Source organism: Mus caroli, unplaced genomic scaffold (assembly GCF_978045245.1).
Source record: "Mus caroli unplaced genomic scaffold, Mus_caroli_1 scaffold_17, whole genome shotgun sequence".
In the NCBI taxonomy this organism is placed as follows: Eukaryota; Metazoa; Chordata; class Mammalia; order Rodentia; family Muridae; genus Mus; species Mus caroli.
The window spans coordinates 88,180,257-88,190,863 of record NW_028227272.1 but is presented as its reverse complement, the minus strand read 5'-3'; the positions used below and the strand labels follow the sequence as shown (position 1 = coordinate 88,190,863).

The window sequence follows — 10,607 nt, the reverse complement described above, 5'->3', positions numbered from 1 at the left end:
CTCTCCAAGGACAAGCAGGGCTTTCTAGGACAGGTTAGAGTTGGAAACAGGCTGTGGGCTCTGAGTTCTGACCCAGGCAGGGCAGACCTGGTCATGGTCATAGCCATCCACTGAGGCCTGTGATGTGTGAGCACATTAGCACAGGGTGGCCCTCAGATGCAACATTGTTCTCCTAGCTGTATAGTCTGTATTCCACAGCCCAGCAGACTCAACAAAAGGAGAGCTCTGCGTGTGGTGTAAATATGCCCACTGAGCTTCTCTGTCTCTGTCTCTCTGTCTCTGTCTGTCTGTTTCTCTGTGTGTGTTTCTTCTTTTAAGAATACATAATGCAATTCCCTCCCCTCCCTTACAATATTGCTATCATTCTGTTTGTGACTTTGACATAGATCGTTGGTAGGAACTTCTAATTTACCAGGAGAGCTTTTAAAATTATGATTTCTTGTGTGTGAGCATGAGAGAGAGAGGGGGGGGTGAACTGAGCAAGTGAGGGCTCATAGGGCACGTAGGGCACATAGGGCTCCACTTAGACACATAGGGCGCATAGAGCATATAGGTACATAGGGCACATGGGCACTAAGCACAGAGGGCACATAGGCACATAGGGCATATAGAGCCCATGGGTCAGGGGTAGCTTTCAGGAGTCAGGTCTCTCACCTGCTTCTACTCTCCATAATAAAACAACTTGATCCCAGAGTCACCTGCATGAGCTGATTCATTCAGTGATCCACCACTAAGCGCTTGTTCAGTGTGTCACCCAGTGGTTAGCAGAGCACTGCCTGGTGGGGCTCAGGCTTAGCAAGGAGATCGGATAATCAAACCAAGCTTAGTGTAAAGTGAAAGAACCATAGAGCAGGGTAAGGGGATGGAAAAGCCAGGGTGTGTGTGCAGGACTGAAAGGGAAAATATGACCAGGATATATGGTGTAAGAAAAGATCTAGTTTCAAAAAAGAGGGGGGAGCTGTGGCCACAATGTGCAGAGTTTCTGAACTTCTCCCTGTGGGAATCACAGTCCCTTGATTTGCAGGAGTGAAAAACAAACAAACAAACAAACAAACAAACAAACAAACCATTCCTTTCTGCTCTAGTCAAGGCTCAAAGGTCTTACCTTAAAAAGCACTTTTCCGAAGTCCATCTCTGTAGGTTTCTAGCTGCCCAGAGCAGAGGATGAAACTGTCTGGTGGCTGATGAGCAGACCTGGGATTTGTCATCCTGGGGTCTTCTGATGTGTGCAGTGCATGTTTCATTAAAGGATTCAAGAATGGATTGGGAAACAGCTTCAGGTGTCATTCTTTGGATGCCTGGCACTTTTTGGTTTGGTTTGGTTGGTTGGCTAGCTGGTTTGTTTTCTGGCTTTGAGACAGGGTCTTCCCCCTGGCTTCGAACCCACCAAGTAGGCTGAGTCTGGCTTTCCAGGGAGCCCCAGGGACCCATCTGAATGCCTCCCTGATGGGTTTACATGTTTTTGTGGATCAAACTCTGGACCCTGTGTTTGTGAAGTGAGCACTTTCCTAGCTGAGCTATCTCCCCATACCTTAAGACATTTAATTTTTATCCTGATCAAAATAGGAAAAGGGTAAGATAGAAGGAGCTGATGAAACAATTTTTAAATTAATTAAAACAGGCAAAGGAGTGGGTGTTGGCAAGGGCTGGGCTGCTGGGTGGGTGGCTATGGCTGGAGCCCTGATCCAGCCAGTGGAGGAGATGTCAGGAGAGAAAGACAAGAATGGGAAGCCAGATCCACAGATGCTGGGATTGATCTGGAAAAGCTGGGGAGCCTTCTAGGTGCCCTGGGCTCCCTGTCCCTGCAGCAAAAGCTGCCTGCCAGTGCCCCTCTGGGCTGGCTGAAGTAATTTCCTTCCTGTGTTGGCTAAGCCATACTGGCCTCCAGTGTCTTCCTTAGCATTGACTTGGCCTGAATAGCTTGCACAGGCGAGAACTGGGGGGGGGGGGGGTGATGGGAGCCCCCAGCCGGGTTCCCAGGTGTCTCCTCTCTCTGAGGCTCCTGGCTGTTCTTCAGGATGATGCTGCACTGGTCATCTGAGGGGCATAGACAGAGGGCCTAACTGTTTTCCTGCCAGCTGGGAGTTCCCAAGGCTTCTGCACAAGGGGACACAGGGGCTTCTGATAGCCTGGGCAGAGCCTGCTCTGCTCAGGGCATGGTAGAGAATACCCATCTTGTCCCTATTCTACAGCGGAGGAAACAGACTCTGATCTGGCATCACACAGCTTCTGGGAAGCCCCTAAAATCTCCACAGCGGCGGCGGGGCTTTTGCTCCCAGATGAAAGAGAGGGAAATTGCTTGTGGCCTAATTTTGGCCCGAGGGTGGAATTTCTGTGCGGTCCAGGCCACTAAATAGAGAGTAGAGGAACACAGAGAAAGATCCGGCTCACAGAGACTGTAGAAATCGCTAGCTCACCAATCAGCCTGGGAGAAGGTTACAGATCTCGCTGTTCAGCGGAGAACTTCCAGCTAACAGCCCGTAGAGCCCTTTAGCCAGTGCAAACGCTGGTGTGGGTGGACCTGTGAATGGGAATTTAGGTGTATAAGTCTCTGTGCACACAAGCCGTTCAGGTATTCGGGTCCAAGGACTTGGATGTGTGTACCCTTCAGCAGCCGATTTGGTCCCCACACAAAAGTAGGAGCTGTTGATTGGTTCTGTGTTCCTGCTTCTCGGAGGGGGACCTTCGACCCCAGACACCATCACAGTTACCAACTTCATTAATGGATGGTCTCAGGAGCCACAGGAGCTGCTGCATTTAGAACCTGTGCAGAGCGCGCAGCAGCCCGGGCCAATCCTGCAAGAAGGAGCAACCCCTCTGCACCCACCCCTGAGATCTAAGAAGCAAAAGGGAGGAGCGGACCCTCGTGCACCTTTCAAAGAGAGCTTTCTAAGCAATCTCTCTGTGAGCCTACATGGTACACAGCGATGGCCGGAGGAGCCGGGTCAGAATGCAGCCTCCAAGGTAGTTAGATGCTCTGCCAGGCTGCCCACCTTCAAAACTCAAAAACTGGAACTTCAAGGGCCAATTTGACCCCCTCCCCCGCGCCACCCCCCCCCCCCCCCGGCGCGCGTTTGAGCTGGCAGCTCAGGGTGTTGTAACACCAGGTCTGAAGTCCCGCAGAGGTGAATGCACACTGCCAGCAAAAGGCTTTGGTTCCACTGCCTCTGGCACCGGTGTTGGTGTCTGTCTGGTCTCTCTCTGCAAACATGAATTTCCCTTTCTGAATTGCTCCCCAGGCGCGGAAAGCGCAGCCCTATATAAGTTGAGGCTTGGGATTCCGGCTGATACTGGACCCGCAGCTGTCCTGGCAGTAACGACAGTCCCTAATGAGCGGGCCTCCGCGGCTCACCTGCTCCGGCCCTTCCTCCACCCTTGCAGCGCGCCCATCGGTGCCCGCTAATTGCAAAAGTCTGTCGGCACAGCCTGCTACCCAGATGGAGGCGTCAGGGACAGATGGGGTCCAAGCACCTAGGGGGAGCACCCAAGAGCTTCCCTAAAGCCGGCTAAGGGTGTGTATGTGGGGCGGGGGTGGGGAGCGAGCAGCGTCAGATTCAAGTTTCCCTGTTGGAGCTAAGCCAGTCTGGGATGGTGGGGGTGGGGGCTGATATGGGTTCTGTCAGACAGACTCCTGCAGGACAAGCGTGCTGCCTGAGTTTCTGGTCAGTTTTTGTGTTAGTCTGTTGCCCTCACATAGATCTCTGGCCTGAACATGGGACAGCAGCACCTCTTCAGAGTTACTGCGGGGGGGGGGGGGGGAAGCCACGAGTTGACACACAAAGTGCTGTGCCCACTTTATTCACAGCCTGAACTGCCACCTGCCTTCATTAACCTGCAGCCAGACAATGTGGCAGTGCATCAATAGGAACAGCCCAGCTCCTGGGAGAGAGCTGTGTGTGTGTGTGTGTGTGTGTGTGTGTGTGTGTGTGTGTGTGTTGGGGTAGTGATCTCTATCTAGTGAGGATTACCCGGACCATGCTTTCTCCCTTACTTCTATTCCGGATGCCCCTACACTCTGACAGAGAATGAAGTGGTGACCTGGTTTGGCCATGCTAACTCTGGAAGTTATTGAGCCTTTTTTCCTCAGCAGTGTGGAGGGGTTAGGAGGGGCAACTTCATTCTGTGAACAGCCAGGACTGGTTGTGGTTCCCATCAGAGGTCTGCAGAGAGGCTGAAAGACAGTTGCGCTCACCCATAAGATGTCTTGTGGCCCTTGATGGAGGACTCTTTGTAAATACCTCCCCTGATCCCTTCTGGTACTGTATTGGGGGGGGGGAGGCAGAGGGGGGAGAGTAAGCAAAAGTCTGCAGGAGTAAAAGGAATTTAATACAGGTGGAGGGTGTTGGGGCCTAAGATGAGTTTGAGGGCAGCGTAGGCATCGAGGTACTTAATTAATAATGTTCAGAGTTCTAAGCTGATTTTGCCCTAAGAAGAAACAGACATTTCTCTATCATGGAGTACATGAGAATATCATCTGGGGGAGGGGAGGGTTAAACAGCACCATAGGTGGACCTCTTGGAACAGGTCTGGAATTCCAGCTACTCAGGAAACTGAAGAAGAAAGAATGAATGTCCAAGGACTGCCTGGCTCACAGATGAGTTTAAAGCTACCTTGGGCCACTTAGTAAGAACCTGTCTCAAAATAAGTTTAAAAAGTAAGTAAATGAATGAGACAGCAGTAGAGGCGATTGCTTATCATTCACAAGATTCGATCCCAGACACCCAAACCAAACTACAAAGGAGCGTTTACCCTATGAAGGAAAAGGAGGAGGGTCTTGCCTGGTTGGCTGATGGAGCACCAGATCCGGGTGTCCTTGGCACACTAAAGTCCTGGGCCTCCCTGGGAGTGACCCCTCGCCCCCCCCACAGTGTGTTCCTCCATTGGCATAGCCACATGGTCTGCCAGTTTGCTTTATCCCCTGTTCACTGTCACTAGGATGTGGAACTCCTCGGTGACATCAGAGATATCTTGTGGCTCGGGCAAATCCTCCAACACTGAGCCTGGGAAATCAGACCTTTTTCTATGACTTTCCATGGGGAGAGTGGAGACCCTGGGGACAGCTGTAGGGGAGTTGTGGCTCTGCTCCTCTCCTGGGTGAGGCCCACTGAGCTCTGTCTACTCCATCTCCAGTTGAACTTACGCCTTAGCCAAAGTCTCTCAGATCACGTGTCTGACGAGTCCTGGGGGGAGGGGGTGGGGAAGGGGGAGGGGTGGAGCTTGCCTGAAAGCTGAAGAGTCACTAAGGCCACAAAGAGGGGCATGGCTGGGTAGAGGCACGGGTTAAGGGCCCACAAAAGTCAATGTGGTCTGTCCCCTCTCAAGGTAGATCAACCACTGATCTGAGACACCTACCCTGACCCTCAGCAGCCTAGAGCTACCCTGGGAGAGGAACTACCAGCGATGGTTGGAGGTCTGTCATGCTTCCTGGTGAGCACTTCCCCCTAAGGCCAGGGAAGCTGGGAGCCCAGGGCTTTGAACAGCTGAGGCTAATGTCTCAGGGGAGGGTCCAGAGCCTGGCTGGACTTAACTCCCTCATTGGTGGGGCGAGGAGGTTCTTAGCATGGACCCCTCCAAGATACTTAGGGACAGAGATGGCAAAGCAGATTTGATTTCTTTCGTTGTCACAATTGCCTTCTGTGCCTAAGGCCTGGGCAGAGGCTTGCAGAGCACCGCTGGGTGAACAAGCTTCAGACACTGTGCCATTCCCCACCACAGCCCTCCAGGTTCTTAGCTTAGTGCTGGGGATTTCCCACTTCCTAGCATCCCTGGGTATGTGTCTGCATGGGGGGGGTGGGGGGGGCTGGACTCTGTCTCAAACACCAGACTTTGATTTTCAGTGGGATTTTGGAACAAACAGGACCAGACCTGCTGAACCCTGACTTTTCTTGAGCTTGGTCTTCTCTTTCCTTTCTCCATTCCTTCAGGAACCGCATCTGCCTCCTAGTCTTAAGGAGGAAACAAATGAAGGCCTTTGTGATAAGCAAGGTAGGACCCACAGCACTCTGAGCGCACCAGAGCCTGAAGTTCTGGCTAGCAGACAGTCATTACCCACTGGAGGAAGGAGCCGTTCTTGTCCCAGAGCTAGCCTATGGGTCCACAGAAGGTCTTCCTTCAAGTAATGCATTCCTGAACCAGCCCAGCGGGGAGGAAAACAAAACAAAACAAACAACAAAGAGAACTCTCCATTTCCAAGTCTAGGTCTAGTCTGCCAGTGGTCACCCAACATGTCATCTGTTAAAGGATCTGATGCCCAGCATCAGGCTGACATTTCAGAGATTGGAGACAGAGGGGCAACTGGAACCGAATCTGCTTCAACTTTTATCCAGGAAACTGAAGCTTTAAAATTTGTCTCTTAGAATCTCTCTTGAGAGTAAAACCCTACCTTTACACCACTGTTTAGTATTCTAAGACACTCAGTGACTGTGAAAAGACAGAAGTTGCCCCAGAAAAATCCACAGGGCTCCCCGTAAGAGAGTCGCCTCTAAAACCAGGAAGGTTCCCAGCGCCCACCCTTTGCCGGTGGCGGGCGGGCGGGCAGGCTGAGAAAGGATGGAAGAGGCTGGTGAATCCTCATCAAACACCCCTGCAGAGCTTTGCACAAAATTCCCAGGCTTTGCTGTACACCGGGACTCAAGAGTCGGTTCAGCTGAATCCAAGGGTGCTATGGGGCCCAGTGAACGCTCCTGAGCTTAGAGAAAAGAAATTCTTGTCTGAAGAGGGCTTTGTTAGAGCTCCCAGAACCTCGGCAGAGGCTCGGTCCCTGGACCTGAAGGTCCAAAGTTCGGCACTCCTGGAAAGAAAATTCATTCTTGAACTAACTCTATTTTCACTAGAAGGAGAAAAGGAGTTTTCAATTAGGCGTGCAAAATAAAAAAGCACAAGAAAGCTGTGATACACATCCGCAGAGCGTGCTCTTGTAAAGAAAACATGTGTTGGGGGGGGGGAGGGAGGGAGTAGTAAAAATCCCTTATCTTTCTCCGTGGCTAAGCCAGCAAAACGAGCTACAAATCCGTCCCCAGAGGAATCGCTGTCCCTAGCGTCTCCTTGTTCCTCCCCCGTAACTCCCTCACACAAACTGAAAACACCTGACTTGCTTTAAATTTTATTTAAAATCTCAACACTCCATCATTTGTTTCGTTTTATGCATCCAAACAAGTAATAAATATTATTTAGCACTTCTTTTTCTTTACAAAAATAAAACAGGTGATAGATACACTCTGCAGGGGCAGCGCGGGAGAGGTGGAAGGTTAGGAGGCAGGCGCAGTAAAGCCCACGTTGTAATGCAGGTCGCGCCAGGGAGCGCGCATGAAGGGGTTTGCCCCTCGTGTTAACAGTGGCAAAAGTGGGGGTGGGGCGACGACACAGAAAGAAAACAGCGGGCTTAGACGGAGGGGGTAGTCACATGAACAAAGAGCTTAGCATCGCGCATTTCGTTGATATTATATTTACACACACAAGAAATTATTAAAAACCCAACAGAATACCCCCTCCCAAATAACTCAAACTATATTCACAGCAACTTTTGATGTTGTTCTTCTGTCAAGCCCCCAGGTACCAAAAAACAGCGTCCCCAGTCGGGTAAGAAACCAATTTATGTGTGCTTAGAATGTGTGTTGCGTGAGTGTGTGTGTGTGTATGGGGGGGGAGTTCTATTTAAAAATAAGACCTAAAAAGCATTCAGTCCCATATCCATTTGGGATTATTCCATTCCACAAGTGCTATTTTAAGCGTCTGTAAAGCTTGCTCCTGTGCTCTGAAAAGGAACATTCACAGATTTGTTAGGAAACCACAAATCAACAGGAGAGACAACAGGAGGGAAGGCCACACTTCTGAGACCACAGGACCCTAAGTGCTTCTGATACCCACGCCAGCGTCTACTAACTTAGTGCCTGGCCCTGGGCCAGGGATGAACCTGCAGGGTGAGGCCCAGAGGTCGCTTCTGCAGGGCGGTTCCTGGGAGTCTCCTACCCCGCCTGAAGTGGGGGGAAAGGAGTCAAGTGCAGTGCTCTGCCTCTCGTCTAAGCCCAGACAGGGAGTCAATCTTTGTACACCGGAAAGTTAGTTTTTAGACTTCCTGGGGGTGCAGGCAGGAAGTTCCAGGGATGAAAGTACCCGCGCGTCGTGACCGTTTTGTACAATGGCGCCTCCCAGACCCTCGGAGTGTTCAGCCAAAGAGTCAACCAGGTTCTGGAGCGAACGCGCCTCTCTCCATCGCTCCAAATGCTCCCATTGCTTCGGTTCCCAGATATTCGACTCCCCATAATCCCCTAGGCCCAGCCCGTGGTTCAGCTCCCCTTCTTGCAACAGAGCCCCGGAGCCCCAGCGCTGGCCTGTCCGCGCTGCTCCGCAGCCCTCGGCTCTCCAGAACGCACCCCCGCTGGCCGGCTCACTTGGCGTCGGAGGTGAGGCGCGGCAAGGTGCCGGCGCCCATAGCCGACACGTGGTGGTGCGGCGGCGGCACCTGGCACATGCTGCAGGGGCACGGCATGCCGCCCCAGTGCTGGAAGCCACCGCTGCCACCGCTGCCTCCACCCCCGCCTCCGAGAGGGGCGGCTGCGGCTGCCGACGGTGACTTGAGCAGGCCGTGCGGAGGCCGGATGGATCCGACCGAGGACAGCCCGGAGCCCGGTAGAGAGGCGCTGGACACCGCTGCGGCGGCGGCGGCAGCGGCGGCGGCGGCGGCTGCGGGAGGGAGGATAGGGTGGTGCACGGCCGGGTGGTGCGCGGCGTGCGCGGCGGCCGCGGGGTGCGCCGTGGCGGTGGGTAGAGGCGCCGAGTGTGCCAGCCCGCCACAGGCCGACGGGTGGAAGCCGGCGTGGTGTCCCCCGTAGATCTCGCTCACCAGCCGCTTCATCTCCTCCAGAGAGTTGGTGAGCATGAGGATGTAGTTTCGCGCCAGCAGCAGCGTGGCGATCTTGGAGAGCTTGCGCACCGACGGGCCGTGCGCATAAGGCATGACCTCCCGCAGGCCGTCCATGGCGATGTTGAGGTCGTGCATGCGCTTGCGTTCGCGGCTGTTGATCTTCAGGCGCAGCTGCTGCAGCTCAGGCTCAGTCATCTGCTTCTTGTCTTTCTTGGTGGAAGACGTGGCCGCCGACGACGTGGACGAGGAGGTGCTGGAGGAAGATGACTTGAAGCCACCGCCGCCCAGTTTGTCCCCGGGATGCGCGCCTGACGCGCCCATGGCCCCTCGTAGCTCGGAGCTCAGCTCTGGAGGGCAGTCGCTCGGCGTGGACGAGGACACGGTCCCTCCTGTGAAGCCGCTGCTGCTTCCCCCCTTGCTCCGGGCGGGCAGAAAAAGATCATCGGGTTCTGGGGACGACGGGCGACTAGACACCAGGCTGGCGTCCGAGTCCATGGCCCCAGGGATGTTCTAAGCTTTCGAAGGATCCTTCTTTTTTCAACCTTCCGAACTTGAGGAGAGAACCAGACAGACACACAGACACACAGACACAGACACAGACACACACACACACAGAGAGAGAGAGAGAGAGAGAGAGAGAGAGAGAGAGAGAGAGAGAGAGGAAAGAAGTAAGACATTGCCTTCCCCGCCTGCACGGCAGCTCAAGGTACCCGCAAAGGTGGTTGGCATCTATGCCGCGGCAGTCTGGCCTTCTAGCAGCCCGGGGCATGCAAGTGACCCTAATAAATCTCTCTCCTCCCCACGCTCATCCACCGGTTACTTTATTTCAGTGTCTCCTGGGTGGCCCTCAATGAGGGACATTCTAGAGGTTTTATTTCTTCAGTCCGGCCTGGAATAAATGAGGACTTTTCTCTGGACCGGAGATCTGAATAGAGAAGTATTTTCTATCTGGTGCTCAGACGCATTCGCCTTTAAGGCCATCTACACACGCAGCAAACGCGGGCAAGCGTGAACACACGCATTGGTTCACATTCCAAGCGCTGGTTCTACGACCGCGCGGCTAGCGTGCGGACTCTCAACAGGAGTTATTGGAGCCTGGGGTGCAGCGGTAAGTGTAGACACTCAGGCAGTCACTAGTACCCACTGGGGCGGGATCTCGGCCAGTAGGCCAGCACGAAGGGTGCATCCTAAATCCTAGCCACTTTGGAGAAGTCGGTCTTCGGGGTTTAGGCTGGGGCAGTTAAGGGGCGGGGACACTTACTGTGAATTAGATTTGAGGTGCTCGCTGCGGAGGAGAACCTGGCTCTGGGCGCTGGTGTTGGCTCGGTCTGTAATAAGCATCCACACCTTTCGGGGTTCCGCTGGTTTTTATAGCTGGGTGGAGGCAGCGGCGACGGCGGTGGCGGTGGTCCGGGCGGGGGCGGGAACAATGTGCTTTTCCTGGAGGGGCAGAGGCGCCAATGAGCTGGGCTGGCCCGAGGGGCTGCGAAGCTGATGTCACCCGGCTAATTCCGCTCAATGAAACCCGCCCGGCCCGGCACACGCCTCCTCTCAGCATACAGCCAATGGGCGCCCGCGGTAGAGAGATTCGCGAGGAGGGATGGGAGGAGGGACCTGGGCAGGGAGAGGAAAGGGCGAGCTGAAGAAGCGGGTGGGCTAGCGGGGCTGCTAATGAAGGCTGGGGACACTGGCTGAGAGGGAACGCTTGCAACTTTCAATAAAAATATTGTCACTGTAGCGTCAG

At 53.8% G+C, this 10,607-nt stretch overlaps 1 protein-coding gene across 1 annotated transcript; it reads right to left on the bottom strand.

The window, feature by feature from the left end:
• Positions 1-7,095: 7,095 nt before the first annotated feature.
• On the bottom strand, positions 7,096-10,270 carry Olig2 (oligodendrocyte transcription factor 2). The gene is made up of 2 exons (XM_021185514.3): positions 10,125-10,270; positions 7,096-9,413 (listed from the first exon to the last, which is right to left on the bottom strand). Exon 2 carries the CDS (start codon positions 9,356-9,358, stop codon positions 8,387-8,389), a length of 972 nt encoding a protein of 323 aa, XP_021041173.1. The 5' UTR covers positions 9,359-9,413; positions 10,125-10,270; the 3' UTR covers positions 7,096-8,386.
• Between the last annotated feature and the right edge of the window lie 337 nt (positions 10,271-10,607).